At 42.8% G+C, this 20,016-nt stretch overlaps 2 protein-coding genes across 2 annotated transcripts in view; one reads left to right on the plus strand and one right to left on the minus strand.

Moving 5' to 3' along the window:
- The window catches only part of nrap (nebulin-related anchoring protein), a 115,924-nt gene extending 110,307 nt beyond the window's left edge, over window positions 1-5,617 (plus strand). The window contains 1 exon segment of the mRNA XM_024006142.2: window positions 3,096-5,617. Within this exon segment, the coding sequence (XP_023861910.1) occupies window positions 3,096-3,392 (297 nt within the window). The 3' untranslated portion in view covers window positions 3,393-5,617.
- An 11,046-nt stretch (window positions 5,618-16,663) lies between these two features.
- dnmbp (dynamin binding protein) overlaps window positions 16,664-20,016 on the minus strand; it is a 130,992-nt gene continuing 127,639 nt past the window's right edge. Inside the window, exon 17 of the mRNA XM_070448136.1 lies at window positions 16,664-19,822. Within this exon, the coding sequence (XP_070304237.1) occupies window positions 19,637-19,822 (186 nt within the window). The 3' untranslated portion in view covers window positions 16,664-19,636. The remainder of the gene's footprint in view (window positions 19,823-20,016) is intronic.

Here is a 20,016-nt window from a genome sequence, read left to right on the forward strand (position 1 = left end):
ATTTGGGGCCGGGCGGCCAGCTCTAGGAAGAGTCTCTTGGTGGTTCAAAACTTCTTCCATTAAGAATGATGGAAGCCACTGTTCTTGGGGGACTTCAATGCTGCAGACATTTTAGGTACCCTTCCCAGATCTGTGCTAACACAATCCTGTCTCAGAGCTTCTACGGACATTCCTTTGACCTCATGGCTTGGTTTTTGCTCTGCATGCACTGTCAACTGGTGGGACCTTATATATGACAGGTGTATGCCTTTCCACATATGTCCAATCTTCAAATTTACCACAGGTGGACCTCCAATCAAGTTGTAGAAACATCTCAAGGAGATCAATGGAAACAGGATGCACCTGAGCTCAATTTTGAGTCTCATATGTAAAGGGTCTGAATATTATGTTAAATAAGGTATCTGTTTTTTATTTGTAATACATTTGCAAAATGTATAAAACTGTTTTCACATTGTCATTATGGGATTTGTATGTAGATTGATGAGGAATTGTTTTATTTAATCCATTTAGATAAGGCTGTAAGTAACAAATTTGGGAAAAGTTAAGAGTATAAGATATGTTTTGAACTTTCTAAATTCAAATCAATTTTATTTGTCACATACACATGAGTTAGCAGATGTTAATGCGAGTGTAGCGATGCTTGGCTTCTAGTTCGAGCATGGAGTAATATACCAACGAGTAATCTAACCTACAGATTTCAACAACAACTACCTTATACACACAAGTGTAAGGGGATGAAGAATAAGTACATAAATATATGATATAAAGAGTGATAGGTACAGGAACGGCATAGGCAAGCTGCAGTAAGATGGTATGAGTATAACGAGTAATATAGCATTATGAGAATGTGGTATGGGTAAACAAGTAAAAGTGGCATGTTTAAGAGTGTAGTGATGACATGTATGACATAAAGATGGCAGATGCAGAAGAAATAGAGTAAGTATAACAATGAGATGATAAATGTAGGGTAGTTGTAACACTTATTGAAGTGGCATGGGTTAAATGGCCTAGTGACTTCTTTTACCATCAATTCCATTATTCAAAGTGGCTGGAGTGAGTCAGGTATGTGCAGCAAGCCACTCAATGTTAGTGGTGCTGTTTCACAGTCTGAAGACCTTGTGATGAGACTGAAAAAACCAGTTCTCGGCCGCCTGCTTTGATGCACTGTACTTGACTCCTTCTGGATGATCGCGGGTGACAGGCAGTGGCTCGGGTGGTTAATGTGGCCAAACTGAGCAATCGGGGGAGAAGGGCCTTGGTCAGGGAGGTGACCAAGAATCTAATGGTCACTCTGATAGAGCTCCAGAATTCCTCTGTGGAGATGGGAGAGCCTTCCAGAAGGACAACCATCTCTGCAGTACTCRACCAATCAGGCCTTTACAGTAGAGTGGCCAGACAGAAGCCACTCCTCAGTAAAAGGCACATGACAGTCTTCTTGGAGTTTGCCAAAAGGAACCTAAAGGACTCTGACCATGAGAAACAAGATTCTCTGGTCTGATGAAACCAAGATTGAACTCTTTGGCCTGAATGCAAAGCGTCACGTCTGAAGGCAACCATCGCTACGGTGAAGCATGGACGTGGCAGCATCATGCTGTGGGGATGGTTTTCAGCGGCACAGACTTGGAGACTAGTCAGTATCGGGGAAAGATGAACGTGAGCACCCAGAGAGATTGTTGATGAAATCCTGCTCCAGAGTGCTCAGGACCTCAGACTGGGTGAAGGTTCACCTTCCAACAGGACAACGATCCTAAGCACACAGCAAAGACAAGGCAGGAGTGGCTTAGAGACAAATCTGAATGTCCTTGAGTGGCCCAGCCGGAGCCCAGACTTGAACCCGATCGAACATCTCTGGAGAGACCTGAAAATAGCTGTTTTTCTCATTCTCACCATCCAACCTGACAGAGCTTGAGAGGATCTGCCGAGAAGAATGGGAGAAACTCCCCAAATACCGGTGTGCCAAGTTTTTAGCGTCATACCCAAGAAGACTCAAGGCTTTAATCGCTGCCAAAGGTGCTGAGTAAAGGGTCTGAATACTTATGTAAATGTTATATTTCACTTTATTTTTTATAAATGTACAAACACTTCTAAAAACCTGTTTTGCTTTGGTGATTATGGGCTATTGTGTGTAGATTGAGGAAAACCAGAAATATCATTTTCTCAGCTGTTTGAAGCTTTACATTTTTTTTTTTAAACCTTCATTTAATTAGGCAAGTCAGTTAAGAACAAATTCTTATTTACAATGACGGCCTACCCCGGGCCAAACCCGGACGACGCTGGGCCAATTGTGGGCCGCCCTATGGGACTCCCAATCACGGCCGGATGTGATACAGCCTGGAATCACAACTTAGGGAGGGGAAGCATATACATTTTGCACATTGGTCTACAGAGGGTAGTGCCTATGTACCAGTACATCACTGGGGCTAAGCTCGCTGCCATCCAGGACCTCTATACCAGGCGGTGTCAGTGGAAGGCACAAAATATTGTCAAAGACTCCAGCTACCCAAGTCAGACTGTTCTCTCTGCAAAAGCACGGCAAGCGGTACCGATGCACCAAGTCTGGAACAAACAGGACCCTGAACAGCTTCTACCCCCAAGCCATAACACTTCTAAATAGTTAGTCTGGGTAGCTATTGATTAACTATTTAACTATCTGCATTGACCCTTTTTGCACTAACTCTTTTGACTCATAACATACGCTGCTGCTACTGTTTATAATCTATCCTGTTGCCTAGTCACTTTATCCCTACCTATATGTACATATCTATATCAATTACCACATACCTCTGCACATCAACTCCGTAGTGGTGCCCTGTGGATATAGCCACGTTATCATTTACTCATTGTGTATTTATTCCTTTTGTTGTTATTCTCTTTTTTTTCTTCTCTTCATTGTTGGGAAGTAAGCATTTCACAGATCTACCTGTTGTTTACGAAGCATGTGACAAATAAAATTWMATTTTAGGATTTGATCTACCACTTATCAGACTTGCTTTCAATGAGAATGACAGATCTAATACTCACATTTATATCTGAAATGAGTCTGGTCACTAATATGGAAGGTGTAAATATGCCCAATCTCTCTCTTCATCCACCAGCAGCAGATGGAGGAGCAGCAGCAGGTGTCAGAACCTGTTGAGACCAGCAAAGAGTTCCAGCAGTCGGGAGTCAATCTAGACGCAATGGAGATCCTCCACGTCAAGAGGAAGAAGACCATCCAAACGGTGAAGAAGTCCAGTTCCTCCTCCTCCTCCATGGATAGCAGCGTCAAGAAGTTAATGATGTCTTCCAACTCAGCCATAGAGTCAATGATGGCTTCCACCTCTGTCTCAGCCATTGAGAACACAGTCAAGATGTCCACAACGAGTGAGGCATCGGCCATAGAAAATGCTTAGACAATGTTGTGAGAAGGTGTTGCCTTAGGGCACGTATCACACTTATTCCACGGAGGGGGCCGAGTGTCTGTGCGTTTTCACTCCGCCCTTGTACTTGATTGATGAATTAAGGTCACTAATTAGTAAGGAACTCACCTCATCTGGTTGTCTAGGTCTTAAACCAGCAGACACTAGGCCCTCCATGGAATGAGTTTGACATCCCTGCCCTAGGAGGTAGGTGGAAGTTGCTTCTAACCTATGATATAAGGTCAGGTCTTTTTTAATTCACCTGATGTATGAAGTAAGCGATTGGAGTTGGATTACCTGATCCTAGATCTATTAAGAGCAATTTCTACCCCGAGATACAATTAGAGAATGTTGTGAGGGAACTGTGCAAGTCGAATCAGGAAGGGAGTTCAAAAGTGCTGTAAGTGGTTTATGTTGAAGGGTATTTCATTACACATTCATAACCCGTACACAACATTCATAAGAAGTATATGAGAATGTCATCATTTATTTTTCAACAATGACAAGTTTATATTTTTGTTACAGTGCCTTCAGAAAGTATTCATACCCCTCCACATTTTGTTGCGTTACAGCCTAAATTCAAAATGTATTAAATCGATTTTTAATCAATACCCCATAATGACAAAGTGAAAACATGTTTTTAGAAATGTTTGCTAATGTATTGAAAATGAAATACAGAAATATCTAATTTACATAAGTATTCACACCCCTGAATCAATAGTTGTTAGAAGGATCTTTGGCAGCGATTACAGCCATGAGTCTTTCTGGGTAAGTCTCTTAAGAGCTTTGCATACCTGGATCGTACAATATTTGCACATTTATTATTTATGAAATTCTGTCAAGTTGATTGTTGTTAGACAGCCATTTTTAAGTCTTGCCATAGATTTTCAAGCAGGTTTAAGTCAAAACTGTAACCAGGCCACTCAGAATCATTCAATGTCGTCTTGGTAAGCAACTCGTGTATTTTGGCCTTGTGTTTGSCCTTGTGTTTTACGTTATTGTCCTGCTGAAAGGTGAATTTGCCTGCCAGTGTCTGTTGGAAAGCAGACAGAACCAGGTTTTCCTCTAGGATCTGCGTATGCTTAGTTGTATTCTGGGGGGTTTTTATACCCCAAAAATTCCTAGTCCTTGCCGATGACAAACTTAACCATATCATGATGCAGCCACCACCATACTTGAAAATGGGAAGAGTGGTACTCAGTGATGTGTTGTGTTGGATTTGCCCCCAAAGACAACGCTTTGTATTCAGGACATAAAGTTAATTTCTTTGCCACATTTATTGCAGTTTTACTTTAGTGCCTTATTGCATGTTTTGGAATATTTATATATTTACAGGCTCCTTTGTTTTCAGTCATTTAGGTTAATATTGTGGCGGTGTAACTGCAATGTTGATCCGTCCTCAGTTTTCTCCTATCACACCCATTAAACTCAGTAACTGTCAGTAACAGTCACCACTGGCCTCGGTGAAATCCCTGAGCGGTATCCTTCCTCTCCAGCAAGTTAGGAAGGACACCTGTATTTTTGTAGTGACTGGGTGTATTGATACACCATTAAAGTGTAATTAATAAAGTGTACTTGTGTGTGTGCTGTAAAGTGTTAGTCCCATGTTTCATGAGCTGAAATAAAAGATCTCAGAAATATGCATAAGCAAAAAAAGCTTATTTCTCTCAAATGTTGTGCACAAATTTGTTTACATCCCTGTTAGTGACCATTTCTCCTTTGCCAAGATAATCCATCCACCTGACAGGTGTGACATGTCAAGAAGCTGAATAAACAGCATGATCATTACACAGGTGCACCTTGTGCTGGGACAATAAAAGGCCACTCTAAAATGTGCAGTTTTGTCACACAACGCCACAAATGTTTTGAGGGAGCGTGCAATTGGCATSCTTTTTTAAGGTATCTGTGACTATCTCTATTCCAATTCATGTAAAATCCATAGATTAGGGCCTAATTWATTTATTTGAAATTGTTGCATGTTGRGTTTATATTTTTGTTTAGTATATGTGACTTGTTAAGCACATTTTTACTCCTGAATGTATTTAGGCTTGCCATAACAAAGGGGTTGAATACTTATTGACAAGACATTTCAATGTTTAATTTTAAATTAATTTGTAAACATTTCTAAAAATATAATTCCACTTTGACATTATGGTGTATTTATTGTGTGTAGGCCAGTGACACAAAATCTAAATGTAATCCATTGTAAATTCAGGCTGTAATACAACAAAATGTGGAAAAGTAAAGGGTTGTGAATACTTTCTGAAGGCACTGTATGTCACAATAATGATCCTATGTCGACTTGCATTCATGAAATGCAATAAAATAGTTATTTTGTACAGCATATGGATGTCTTGTGTATGGCTTATGAATATTGGGCTCCTGAGTGGCGCAGCGGTCTAAGGCTTCACTACAGACATCCTGGTTCAAATCCAGGCTGTATCACAACCGGCCGTGATTGAGAGTCCCATAGGGCGCCGCACAATTGGCTCAGCGTCGTCCGGGTTTGGCCGGTGTAGGCCGTCATTGTAAATAAGAATTTGTTCTTAACTGACTTGCCTAATTAAATAAAGGTTACATTAAAAAAAATGTCATTGAAACCCTTATTTTTTTACCCTTCAAGTCAAGTAAAGTGTAAAAGGAGAGGGAGAAAGTGCTTTGAGGAAATGTGGTTTTTACTTTGTGTGACTTTTTTTCCTACCCTCGCTCCACTAGTTGATGTTAGATATTATGCATATTGATAGCTTGCTAGCAAATGTCCACGCAAACTGATTTATCGTAGTAGCTAGCAGCAGGCAGTAGCAATCGAAATGATCAGAGTAAAACATGCGAGTAGAAGAGACCAGTGAAATGATCAAGCAATGAAGAGCAAGTTAATGTAGATACAGCTGTGCTCTACCCAATRATAGCAGCAGGATCAACCTACAGCCCGCCCATTTCTTTACAGGTAGAAAAACTAACCAGTTMAGTTATTTAGAGCGCACAGCACTTAGTACTGTTTGAGTGCCATGAGAGAGATGCATGCTGGATAATAAAAAAATAATACTTGTATCATAATCAGAACATTCTCCATATCCGTTATATATCCGTTATTGGACAAAAACCTTTTTGTCAGAGTTCTCAGCCCGCATATGTTAGAGAAAGGTGGACTGGTGACAGCTGCCGAGAAAACAAATGACTGTATTTAATAATTTATAGATATTTATTTGATCATACAGATGTTGCAGGTACAAGTTAATTACGGCTGTCAAATGGTTAAAATAATGAATTGAGTTAATGGATTTGTTTTTGGTKAAATTTTGCTTTAAAGAAAGACTTTCCCATTTAAAAAGCAGTGCATTGAGTTACAGGCATGATTTGGTTGTAAGGGATGGAAAGAACATTATCTACATCAAAAAAATGTTCATAGCATTTTCACAATAAACACCACAAGTCACTAACATACAGCTATTAATGCTCACAAGTAGGCCTACTCCCCGTTATCAATGTTCTTGAAGTTTAATTTGCGCACAGCACACACACAATCTCTATCTCTCTCACACACCCACAGCTTTAAGTACTGTTAAAGCTTCAGGTATTCTAAATGTGTGACTAGGAAAACAGAACTGGCTCCATGGATAAAAAGAACAAAGAGCTTTTCAACTTGTCCAACAATGTTATGAAAGCACTGTAACCATCTGTACTGTTCAGATAACTTTACACACATAGGCCTACACACTCGCCCCCTCCCACACCCTCGCTCTTTCACTTACTCTGCTCACACGTTCATCCATACCCCACTCTTGCATATGCCGCTTACCTTTGAAGCATCTCTTTAGAGTAGCCTATTTATTTTCAGTTCTTCCTGTGCCATCTAAATGTTTGCATAGCCAGTGGTCAAGTTATCAGGTTGCTAGCTATCTAGCTAGCTAGCATGACTAGCTAAATAATGTTGTTTGTTATCAAACCAAAATATATCAGCTCGTGAGTAGTTTAAAAAAGGCCCCGACATTCACAGAAATCCTCGGCAGAAAAAAAACACAGCTACGGTAATATTGTGTATACCTTTTACATGATTTTGACTAGAGGCACACGGTCTACAGCAATGTAGCAAGCATTGACTGTAGCTGTGTTCCGTGTTGTGTTCTGTGTTTTAAAGGATCTGGTGCAGAAGAACGTGTACGTAAAAGGTTCCATGCGGTAAGGAAATGGAGACAGGATTAACGGCGTGAAAACAAACACGTATATAAACATGTCTATGAGGGCACAAGATGAGACCCAGATACAGACACAGGAGGCAGATGGGTAGACTCCAAGATGTTTATTAACAATCCAAAAGGGGTAGGCAAGAGAATGGTCGTGGACAGGCAAAAGGTCAAAACCAGTTCAGAGTTCCAGAGGTACAGAATGGCAGGCAGGCTCGAGGTCAGGGCAGCAGAATGGTCAGGTAGAGACAGGAAACACAGGGATAAATACACCAGGGAAAATAAGCAACACCTGGAGGGGGTGGAGACAATCACAAGGACAGGTGAAACAGATCAGGGCGTCACCATATCTTGATTGGCTCGCTCCGACTGGCCGTTAGATTTGGGATGAAACCCAGAGGACAGGCTGAATGACGACCCAATAAGAGTGCAGAACGCCTCCCAGAATTGGGACGAGAACGGGGACCCCGGGTCCGAGACAAAGTCAACCGGGTGTCCATGGATATGGAAGACGTGCTGCACCATAAACTGGGCTGTCTCCTGGCAGAAGGTAACTTAGGAAGAGGGATGAAATGGGCAACCTTGGAGGATCTGTCCACAACTGTCAGAATGGTGGTGTTGCCATCTGACGGAAGAAGCAAAGTGACGAAATCCAGAGAAATATGGGACCAGGGGCGATGAGGGACAGCAAGTGGCTGTAGGCCAGATGGAGCTTGCCGCGGAGTCTTGCTTTGCGCGCACACCATGCATGCGGCGACGAAGGCCGAGACATCAGGAACCATGGTAGGCTACCAGAAGCATTGACGGAGGAAAGCCAGGGTTCCGACGAGTACCAGGTAAGCCTGGAGGAGTGAGCCCATTCCAGGACCTTAGACCGGACCGCATCAGGCACAATCAGATGGTTAGCCGGGCCCCCTCCCTCAGGGTCCGACTGGGAATGCTGAGCCTTGCGGACCAGATCCTCAATTCCCCAAACAACAGAAGCTGTTAAACAAGAGGCAGGGAGGATGGTCTCAGATTCAGAGGGAGTGGCAGAGGAACTGTATAGACGGGAGAGAGCATCCGGCTTCACGTTTTTGGACCCTGGGCGGTAGGAGATGGTGAAATTGAACCTAGTAAATCACAGAGCCCACCGGGCCTGCCTGGAATTAAGGCGCTTAGCTGTGCGGAGACATTCCAGATTCTTGTGGTCGGTCCAGACCAAAAACGGATGTTCAGCTCCCTTCAGCCAGTGTCTCCACTCCTCCAGTGTCATCTTGACCGCCAGGAGTTCTCGGTTACCCACGTCGTAGTTTCTTTCTGCAGAGTTAAGTCGATGGGACTGGAAGGCACAGGGATGAAGCTTTTGTCCTGGGCAGATTGCTGGGGCTGGATGGCCCCCACTCCAACATCAGAAGCATCAACCTCAACCACAAATTGATGGGTCCGGATGGATGAGGATGGGTGCTGTTGTGAACCGATGCTTCAGGTCCACAAAGGCTTTGTTGACAGCTGGAGACCATGTAAATGGTACTTTGGGAGAGGTGAGTGCAGAGAGGAGGGCCGCCAGGGTGCTGTAACCCCGAATGAAACGAGGGTAGAAGTTTAAAAAACCTAGGAAACGTTGCAACTGCATCTTGGACATGGGTTGAGGCCAATCCACCACTGCTTTCACCTTTCCAGGATCCATCTGGACATTTCCCTCAGCAATGACATATCCCAGAAAGGAGATGGTAGAGCGATGGAACTCACACTTCTTGGCTTTTACGAACAATTGGTTCTCCACGAGGCGCTGAAGGACCTGTCTGGCATGCAGAACATGTTCTTGGGCAGACCTGGAAAAAAACAGGATGTCTTCAAGGTATACGAACACAAACTGGTTTAGCATGTCCCGGAGCACATCGTTTACCAGGTCCTGGAAGACAGCGGGGGCGTTGGCGAGTCCAACCGTATTACCGGGTACTCATAATGTCCGCTGGCTGTGTTGAATGCTGTCTTCCACTCATCTCCTTCGCGTATCCAAACCAGGTGGTAGGCATTCCGAAGGTCCAGCTTGGAATAAATGGTGGCCCCTTGGAGAGGTTCAAAAGCCAAGGAGAGGAGTGGTAGGGGGTAACGATTCTTAATCGAGATATCATTAAGACCCAGGTAGTCAATGCACGGACACAGGGTCTTGTCCTTCTTCTCCACAAAGAAAAATCCTGCCCCGGCAGGAGAAGCAGARGGACGGATAGCCCCAGTAGCCAGAGACTCCTCTATGTACACCTCTATGGCCTTGGTCTCCGGCCCAGAGAGAATATAACCTACCACGAGGTGGTGTGGTGCCTGGGAGGTGATCAATGGCACAATCATAAGGACGATGCGGAGGAAGAGGAGGTTGTGGTACTCTGTGGGGATAGTAGAGAAATCCGAGACTTGACTTAAACCCTGAGGAGGCTGTCTCGGGGAAGGCTGCGCTGCTTTGAGGCAATGGGAATGGCAAAATGGACTCCAACCCAGGGTTGAACTTGTGGTCCAATCAATAACTGGGTTGTGTTTCTTAACTTCTTATGGCTGCAATCTCGTTAACGGGATGATATGACAACAGCCAGTGAAAGTGCAGGGCGCCAAATTCAAACAACAGAAATATCATAATTAAAATTCCTCAAACATACATGTATCTTATACCATTTTAAAGGTAATCTTGTTGTTAATCCCACCAAAGTGTCCGATTTCAAATAGGCTTTTCAGCGAAAGCACCACAAACGATTATGTTAGGTCACCACSAACTCACAGAAAAATTCAGCCATTTTTCCAGCCAAAGAGAGGAGTCACAAAAAGCACAAATAGAGATAATTAATCACTAACCTTTGATGATCTTCATCAGATGACACTCATTGTTCGATTAAGTTCATATTTATATCCAGAAACCTCAGTTTACATTGGCGCCATGTTCAGAAATGCCTCCAAAATATCCGGAGAAATTGCAGAGAGCCACGTCAAATAACAGAAATACTCATCATAAACTTTGATGAAAGACACGTTTTACATAGAATTAAAGATACACTTGTTCTTAATGCAACCGCTGTGTCAGATTTCAAAAAGCTTTACGGCAAAACACAATATTCAATCATCTGAAAACAGCGTTCAGCCACAAAAGCAAGCCATACAGTTACCCGCCAAATTGTGCAGTCAACAAAACTCATAAAAAGCATTATATATCTTCACTTACCTTTGCTGATCTTTGTCGGAATGCACTCCCAGGACCCCCACAAGAAATGTTCCTTTGTTTCGGTAATGTCCATAATTTATGTCCAAAAAGCTATTTTTGTTAGTGTGTTTGGTAAACAAATCCAACGTCAGGAAGCGCGTTCACTAAAAGCTGACGAAATGTCCAAAAGTTCAGTAACAGTCAGTAGACACATGTCAAACGATGTATTGAATCAATCTTTAGAATGTTTTTAACATAAATCTTGAATAACGTTCCAACAGGAGAATTACATTGACTTCAGATGAGCGATGGAAAAGAGCTCCCTCTCATGTGAACGCGCATGGTGAAAGCATGGTCAGGTCATGGCAGACCTGACTAATTCCCCTCTCATTCGGCCCCCCTTCACAGTAGAGGCATCAGACAAGGTTCTACAGACTGTTGACATCTAGTGGAAGCCGTAGGAAGTGCAAACTCATCCATATCTCGCTGTGATTTCAATAGGATCTTGGTTGAAAATCAACCAGCCTCAGAATTCCCACTTCCCYTTTAGATTTTTTCTCAGGTTTTTGCTTGCAATATGAGTTCTGTTATACTCACAGACATAATTCAAACAGTTTTAGAAACTTCAGAGTGTTTTCTATCCAATATTAATAATAATATGCATATATTAGCAACTATGACTGAGGAGCAGGCCATTTACTCTGGGCACCTCTGTGCACCTTTCATCCAAGCTACTCAATACTGCCCCTGCAACCATAAGAAGTTTTAAGCCTTAGCCCCACCCATCTCTTTAAGGGTTGTTTCGAGTGTTCTGTCCTAACAACAGCAGTCAAGCACCCAAGCTAACTGGCTAACTGTGGCTAGCTTGCAACCTACTTTTTTGCCACAAAATAGATAGCCAGAGCGAATTTACCAGCTACGTCTATCAACAGTTGTTGCAGTGACATCCTGAACATTGTATTGAAATGGATACTTGCATAGTGGAGTCTTTTGTTAAGACTTGTAGCTAGCTAGCTAAACAATGAACAATAATCCCAACTCATGACGTTTCTATCCTGCATGAATCTATAGGTAGCTAACCAATCAGGTTCAATGTTAGCTAGCTAACATTAGGCTAGTGTTTAGAGTGTTAGGCCAGTAACCAAAAGGTTGCTGGATCAAATCCCGAGCTGACAAGGTAAAAATCTGTCGTTCTGCCCCTGTTCCCCGGGCTCCGAAGATGTGGATGTCGCTTATTGCAGCCCCCCACACCATTCTGATTCAGAGGGGTTGGGTTAAATGCGGAATACACATTTCAGTTGAATGCATTCAGATGTACAACTGACTAGGTATCCCCCTTTCCTATAACAAGCAAAGCAAATGGCTTTGAAATATGAACAATATTACTACACAGATCATACACGTAACGTTAGCTAGCTAGCTAACAGTACACTTGAAATGAAAAGGACTTTGACAAAATTTCAAACGTGTAATATCTGAAAATGTACCTAGCTAGACTGTCTTACGTACATGGATGGACCCTTCTCCTTCTCTTTCACAATGGTTGCCCCTAGTTTGAAGATGTAATCCGGAGACAGGTGTTTTCTCCATCTCATTAGCTATCATACTCTAATAGATGGGTTCTTTTGCCCATCTTAATTTTTTATTTTTATTGTCCAGTCTGAGATATGGCTTTTTCTTTMGAACTCTGCCTAGAAGGTCAGCATCCCGGAGTCGCCTCTTAGCTGTTGACGTTGAGACTGGTATTTTGTGGGTACTATTTAATGAAGCTGCCAGTTGAGGACTTGTGACGTGCCATTGGAACACAGMAGTGATGGTTGCTGATAATGGGCCTCTGTACGCCTATGTAGATATTCTATTAAAAATAAGCCGTTTCCAGCTACAATAGTAATTTACAAAATRAGCAATGTCTACACTGCATTTCTGATCAATTTGATGTTATTTTAATGGACTTTTGTTGTTGTTGAAAACAAGGCAATTTCTATGTGACCCCAAACTTTTGAACGGTAGTGTATGTGTTATCCTGACTATCCTACCGATCCTTGACTTTGGCGATGTAATTTACAAAATAGCTTCCAACACTCTACTCAGCAAATTGGATGCAGTCTATCACAGTGCCATTCGTTTTGTCARCAAAGCCTCATATACTACCCARCACCGCGACCTGTATGCTCTCGTTGGCTGGCCCTCGCTTCATATTTGTCGCCAAACCCACTGGCTCCAGGTCATCTATAYGTCTATGCTAGGTAAAGCCTRGCCTTATCTCAGCTCACTGGTCACCATAGCAGCACCCACCCATAGGACGCYCTCCAGCGGGTATATTTCACTGATCACCTCCAAAGCCAATTTCTCTTTTGGCCACCTTTCCTTCCAGTTCACCCCCTGCTATATTGTGGATAAAGAGTTACCTGTCTAACAGAACACAGAGGGTGTTTTTTAATGGAAACCTCACAAAAATAATCCAGGTAGAATCTTGAATTCCCCAGGACAGCTGTCTAGGCCCCTTACATTTTTCAATCTTTACTAACGAAATGCCAATGGCTTTGAGTAAAGCCAGTGTGTCTATGTATGCGGATGACTCAACACTGTACACATTAGCTACTACAGCGACTGAAATGAGTGGCAAGGAGTAAGTTATCCCTAAATATTTCTAACTAAAAGCATTGTATTTGGGACAAATCATTCACTAAACCCTAAACTTCAACTATATCTCGTAATGAATTATTTGGAAATTGAGCAAGTTGAGGTGACTAAACTGCTTGGAGTAACCCTGGATTGTAAACTGTCATGGTCAAAACATATTGATACAACAGTAGCTAAGATGGGGAGAAGTCTGTCCAAAATAAAGCGCTGCTCTACCTTCTTAACAGCACTATCAACAAGACCGGTCCTACAGGCGCTAGTTTTGTCGCACCTGGACTACTGTTCAGTCGTGTTGTCAGGTGCCACAAAAAYGGACTTAGGAAAATTGCAATTGGATCAGAACAGGGCAGCARGGCTGGCCCTTGGATGTACACKGAGAGCTAACATTGTATTCACTCCTTGTATTTATGAGAGGTATTGACATGTTGAATGCTGGCGCACAGCTCGGACACCCATGCATACCCCACAAGACATGCCACAAGAGGTCTCTTCACAGTCCCCAAGRCCAGAAGAGACTATGGGAGGCACACATTACWKCATAGAYCCATGACTACATGGAACTCTATTCCAAATCAAATCAATTKAAATMMTATTAGTCACATGCGCCAAATACAACAGGTGTAGACCTTACAGTGAAARGCTTACTTATGAGCCCCTAACCAASAATGRAGTTTCAAAAAAATATGGATAAGAGTAAGAGATAAAAGTAACAAGTAATTAAAGAGCAGCAGTAAAATAACAATAGCGAGACTATATACAGGGGACCGATACAGAGTCAYTTTGCYGGGGCACCGMTTAGTTGAGGTAGTATATACATGTAGGTAGAGTTATTAAAGTGACTATGCATAGATGACAACAGAGAGTAGCAGTGGTGTAAAGGGGGGTGGGCAATGCAAATAGTCTGGGTAGCCATTTGACTCGATGTTCAGGAGTCTTATGGCTTGGGGGTGGAAGCTGTTTAGAAGCCTCTTGGACCTAGATTTGGCACTCCGGTACCACTTGCCATGCGGTAGCAGAGAGAACAGTCTATGACTTGGATGACTGGAGTCGGTGACAATTTTTAGGGCCTTCCTCTGACACCGCCTGGTATAGAGGTCCTGGAAGGCAGGAAGCTTGGCCCCAGTGATGTACTGGGCCGTTTCGCACTACCCTCTGTAGTGCCTTGCGGTCGGAGGCCGAGCAGTTGCCATAGTTGATGCAACCAATCAGGATGGTCTCGATGGTGCAGCTGTAGAACCTTTTGAGTATCTGAGGACCCATGCCAAATCTGTTCAGTCTCCTGAGGGGGAATACCGTGCCCTCTTCACGACTGTCTTGGTGTGCTTGGACCATGTTAGTTTGTTGGTGATGTGGACAACAAGGAACTTGAAGCTCTCAACCGGCTCCACTGCAGCCCCATCGTTGACAGTGGGGGCGTGCTCGGTCCTATTTTTCCTGTGGTCCACAATCATCTCCTTTGTCTTGAGGTTGTTGTCCTGGAACCGCACGGCCAGGTCTCTGACTTCCTCCCTATAGGCTCTCATCTTGTTGTTGATCAGGCCTACCCGTTTTGTCATCGGCAAATTGAATTATGGTGTTGGAGTCGTGCCTGGCCGTGCAGTCATGAGTAAACAGGGAGTACAGGAGGGGACTGAGCACGCACCCGAGGGCCCCTGTGTTGAGGATCAGTGTGGCGGATGTGTTGTTACCTACCCTTACCACCTGGGGGCGGCCGTCAGGAAGTCCAGGATCCAGTTGCAGAGGGAGGTGTTTAGTCCCAGGGTCCTTAACTTATTGATGAGCTTTGAGGGCACTATGGTGTTGAACGCTGAACAGTACTCTCACATAGGTGTTCCTTTTGTCTCAGGTGGGAAAGGGAAGTGTGGAGCGCAATAGAGATTGCATCATCTGTGGATCTGTTGGGCGGTATGCAAAATGCAGTGGGTCTAGGGTTTCTGGATGATGGTGTTGATGTGAGCCATGACCAGCCTTTAAAAGCATTTCATGGCTACAGATGTGAGTGCTAAGGGTCGGTAGTCATTTAGTAACTGATGCAAGCAGTAAAATTAGATTGAAAAAACAGATAAAAATACAACTTATGGAACAGACTGTGAAGAAACACAAACACAGGCACAGACACACGCTTACACAATAACATACGCACTATACACACACGTACACATGGATTTTGTATTGTAGATATGTGGTATTGGTGGAGTAGGGGCCTGAGGGCACAAAGTGTGTTGTGAAATCTGTAATGTATTGTAATTGTTTTTCTAAATTGTATAACAGCCTTAATTTTGCTGGACGCCAGGAAGAGTAGCTACTGCCAACCGCTAATGGGGATCCATAATAAATACAACGTTTTTTTTGTGTGTGTGTGTGTGTGTGTGTGTGTGTGTGTGTGTGTGGTGTGTTGTGTGTGTGTGTGTGTGGATGTGTGTGTGTGTGTGTGTGTGTGTGTGTGTGTGTGTGTGTGTGTGTGTGTGTGTGTGTCGTGTGTGTGTGTCAGAACCAAGATGTTTTGGAGTAGTCCAACATGAGATACTGCACCTGTTATTCCTCTTCTGTTCCCATGCTGGAGACCAGGGCTTGATTAAAACCTGTTACAATGGTGCCAACATTTTGTGGCTGATCTTCCAGCGGACGAGTGTCTGAATGTGTCAAAGACCTGACTGGACCCAGCACCGCACAGTATGGCTTTTGTTTATGTTGTGTCTGAGGAACATGTAACTTGGTTCCAGAAGAAAGCCACTCAATTTCTTTAGGTCGGGGGCTTTCATCAAGGTAAGCATTTATTGGTGTAGCATCCMCCTATTGCACAGCACATATACGTCTTGGATATCAATCATTCAAAGTTGGCCTTAATGGGAGTGACCARATAATTCTATAYGAGTGACCTTAGTAAAGTATTTGTCATCGTCACTAGTTAACAAAAAGTCATAATTACGGCAAAACCCTGCACATATCCACAATTGATCTTCTTAAAATGAGATTTTAAACCTAACCCTAACTAATGAAGAGCCAAGTTGGCTGGAAGTGTCTGRGAACAAGATGAGGTGTAATGTGACTGACATGACTTGACTTTAGAGCGTATGCCATCCTTCAGCACAACGTCACCCTTTATCAGGATTTAACACAGATCAAAAACCTTTTCACACTTTTACAGTGTTTGTTTCATCACTTGTTGTACAAAATGACACAAAACACAGGTACACTTAATGTTTACTGCACTGGGCCTTTAACAAAGCAGCCCATAACAATGAAGTAAAAACACAGAACCCCGGGGATATTTTTCAGCTAAGCTGATTTTCTTTTTATTCAAATGAAAACATCACTTGACAATGGAGTGCAGTAATACATTCTCAATATACAGCATGATATACAGTACCAGTCAAACGTTTGGACACACCTACTCATTCAAGGGTTTTTCTTTATTTTTACTATTTTCTACATTTGTAGAATAATAGTTTAGACATCAAAACTATGAAGTAACATATGGAATCATGTAGTAACCAAAAAAGTTAAAGAAATCAAAATATATTTTATATTCTTCAAAGCAGCCACCCTTTGCCTTGACAGCTTTGCACACTCTTGGCATTCTTGTAACAAGCTTCACCTGGAATGCTTTTCCAACAGTCTTGAAGGAGTTCCCACATATGCTGAGCACTTGCTGACTGCTTTTCCTTCACTCTGCGGTCCAACTCATCCCAAACCTTCTCAATTGGGTTGAGGTCGGTTGATTGTGGAGGCCAGGTCATCTGATGCAGCACTCCATCACTCTCCTTCTTTGTCAAATAGCCCTTACACAGCCTGGAGTTGTGTTGAGTCATTGTTGAAAAACAAATGATAGTTCCACTAAGCGCAAACCAGATGGGATGGCGTATCGCTGCAGAATGCTGCGGTAGCCATGCTGGTTAAGTGTGCCTTGAATTCTAAATAAATCACAGACCCATGTCACCAGCAAAGCACCTCCACACCTCCTCCTTCATGATTCACAGTGGGAACCACACACACGGAGATCATCCGTTCACCTACTCTGTGTCTCACAAAGACTCATCAGACCAAAGGACAGATTTCCACCGGTCTAATGTCCATTGCTCGTGTTTCTTGGCCCAAGCAAGTCTCTTATTATTATTGGTGTCCTTTAGTAGTGGTTTGTTTGCAGCAATTCGACCATGAAGGCTTGATTCACGCAGTCTGCTCTGAACAGTTGATGTTGAGATGTGTCTGTTATTTGAACTTTGAAGCATTTATTTGAGCTGCAAATTTCTGAGTCTGGTAACTCTAATGAACTTATCCTCTGCAGCAGAGGTAACTCTGGGTCTTCCTTTCCTGTGGCGGTCCTCATGAGAGCCAGTTTCATCATAGCTCTTGATGGTTTTTGCGACTGCACAATTTTCCYCATTGACTGATCTTCATGTCTTAAAGCAATGATAGACCGTCGTTTGTCTTTGCTTATTTGAGTTGTTCTTGCCATAATATGGACTTGGTCTTTTACCAAATAGGGCTATCTACTGTATAGCACCCCCTACCTTGTCACAACTGATTGGCTCAAACGCATTAAGTAGGAAAAAAATTCCACAAATTAACTTTTAACAAGGCACACCTGTTAATTGAAATGCATTCCAGGTGACTACCTCATGAAGCTGGTTGAGAGAATACCAAGAGTGTGCAAAGCTGTCATTAAGGCAAAGGGTGGCTACTTTGAAGAATCTCAAATAACAAATATATTTTGATTTATTTAACACTTTTTTGGTTACTACATGATTCCATATGTGTTATTTCATAGTTTTGATGTATTCACTATTATTCTACAATGTAGAAAATTGTCAAATAAAGAAAAACCCTTGAATAGGTAGGTGTGTCCAAACTTTTGACTGGTACKGTATATGTATGAGGAGAGCGAGAGACCAATCGGAGCCAGATCGTCTTTGTCCCTATTGATTAAACTCCCACCCTCACTTTAGGAAAACCTTTCATCACTCTCAGCTTTTACACACTCTGTCAAACCCAGTTGAATGGAGCTACAGAACCGTTGCATTCAGATTCAAGCTACAAACAGATCATTTTAAAGGAGTGCTTGCAATCCTTGTTTGTTCTTTTGATTTTTACAATTTAAATAAGAGCATGTTTGTGATTATTTACATTTTTTATGGGCTTTAGGTTGGAAACTACACTTACAGTAGATTACCTTTTGATCAACCCACACTAGTGTTCAATGCTCTAAACCACAGGAGGGTTGGTGGCACCCTTAATTGGGGTGGACTGGCTCGTGGTAATTGCTGAAGTGGAATAGGTGGAATGGTATCCCATTCCATTTTCTCCGTTCCAGACATTATTATGATTCATCCTCCCCTCAGCAGCCTCCACTGCTCTAAACCCAACCTGCTTCTCAAGGCCACTTCATACRCACAATACCGGCGGTTTTTAACCTGGGCTGGGTTCCGATTCTCTACCCTTCTCCAGAAGTGTGCACTCGTTCACCCCCCATTCATTTAAAASCATTGGAMTGGTGCAAGCACAGCTGGYGAGTTTCCACCAACATATTCCTCACACCAGTCCATCCTTTTAAATCCATGAGGGGGAGTGAATGGGCGCACACTTCGGGAGAAGGGTAGAGAATTGGAAATGTAGCCCCAGTGTCTCACAAGTAGACTATATACTGCACAAAATCATTATCATCCTCATCTCACTGTTCACTTTGTAGGGTAATGCTCTAAATTACATACACACAATTGAAATGTTATACTGGAGATCTGTTGTCTGAGTTTATGCCTCAGGATATTTGAGTTTTGAAGTCTGAACCAAACCCCTTCAAATTCCTAACTCACAGCCCAATAAGCTTCCCCAATGAGGTTATCTAACATATAACCAACTCTATAGACCCAGTGTGTTTGGTTCTGAGCCTGGGCAACTCACAAGTGTATCACAGCATATGAGGGAAAAGAGAAGAGACTCTCCCAAGTAGTAACAAAAATGAAAAAAAGTCTATAAATACAGTATAGTCATTTAACAACTTTCAAAGAAGTGGATCAGCAGCACGGTAAAGTCCCCCCCCCCCAAAAAAAACTCCACAGATCCCCTTCAATATTAAGGCACCAGATATCCTGTTGATGGTTTGGTCATTTGTTTAAGTGTTTGTTTGTATGTTTGTTGTTGTTTGGAGTCTGGAGAGCAGTCTGCTATCACGGGGTGAGCTCATTCTAGTGTGGGGGCTCTGACTTTGGGGGTTAGGGGACACCTTCCCCCAGGGGAATTTTTCAGGTGTACTCAGACTTGCGAATATAGTTGGAGGGGATGTAGCCTCGCCTGCCCCCCGCCTCACCGAGCCACCACTCGCTGTTGCCGTTCATGTCCTCGAACTCCAGGATGCGGACACGCTGATTGGCCGAGATGCTCAGCTCGTTAGCACAGCGGGCAGTGAATGAGTAGATGGCATAGTAAATCTAGAATGAAAAAATTATTAGATTGTCTTCTGTTAACAGTGTCTGAACAAAGGAATAATGTAAAATTATAATATTGCATTCAAGATGATTTCAAACAATTATTTTTTGAGGAATAGTTGAATACCTATTCCAACATAATAAATACACAACATAACCATTTATCAAATMACTGATTTATCTACAAACTCTTTATA

This window comes from Salvelinus sp. IW2-2015, linkage group LG17 (assembly GCF_002910315.2).
Source record: "Salvelinus sp. IW2-2015 linkage group LG17, ASM291031v2, whole genome shotgun sequence".
Taxonomy (NCBI): domain Eukaryota; kingdom Metazoa; phylum Chordata; class Actinopteri; order Salmoniformes; family Salmonidae; genus Salvelinus; species Salvelinus sp. IW2-2015.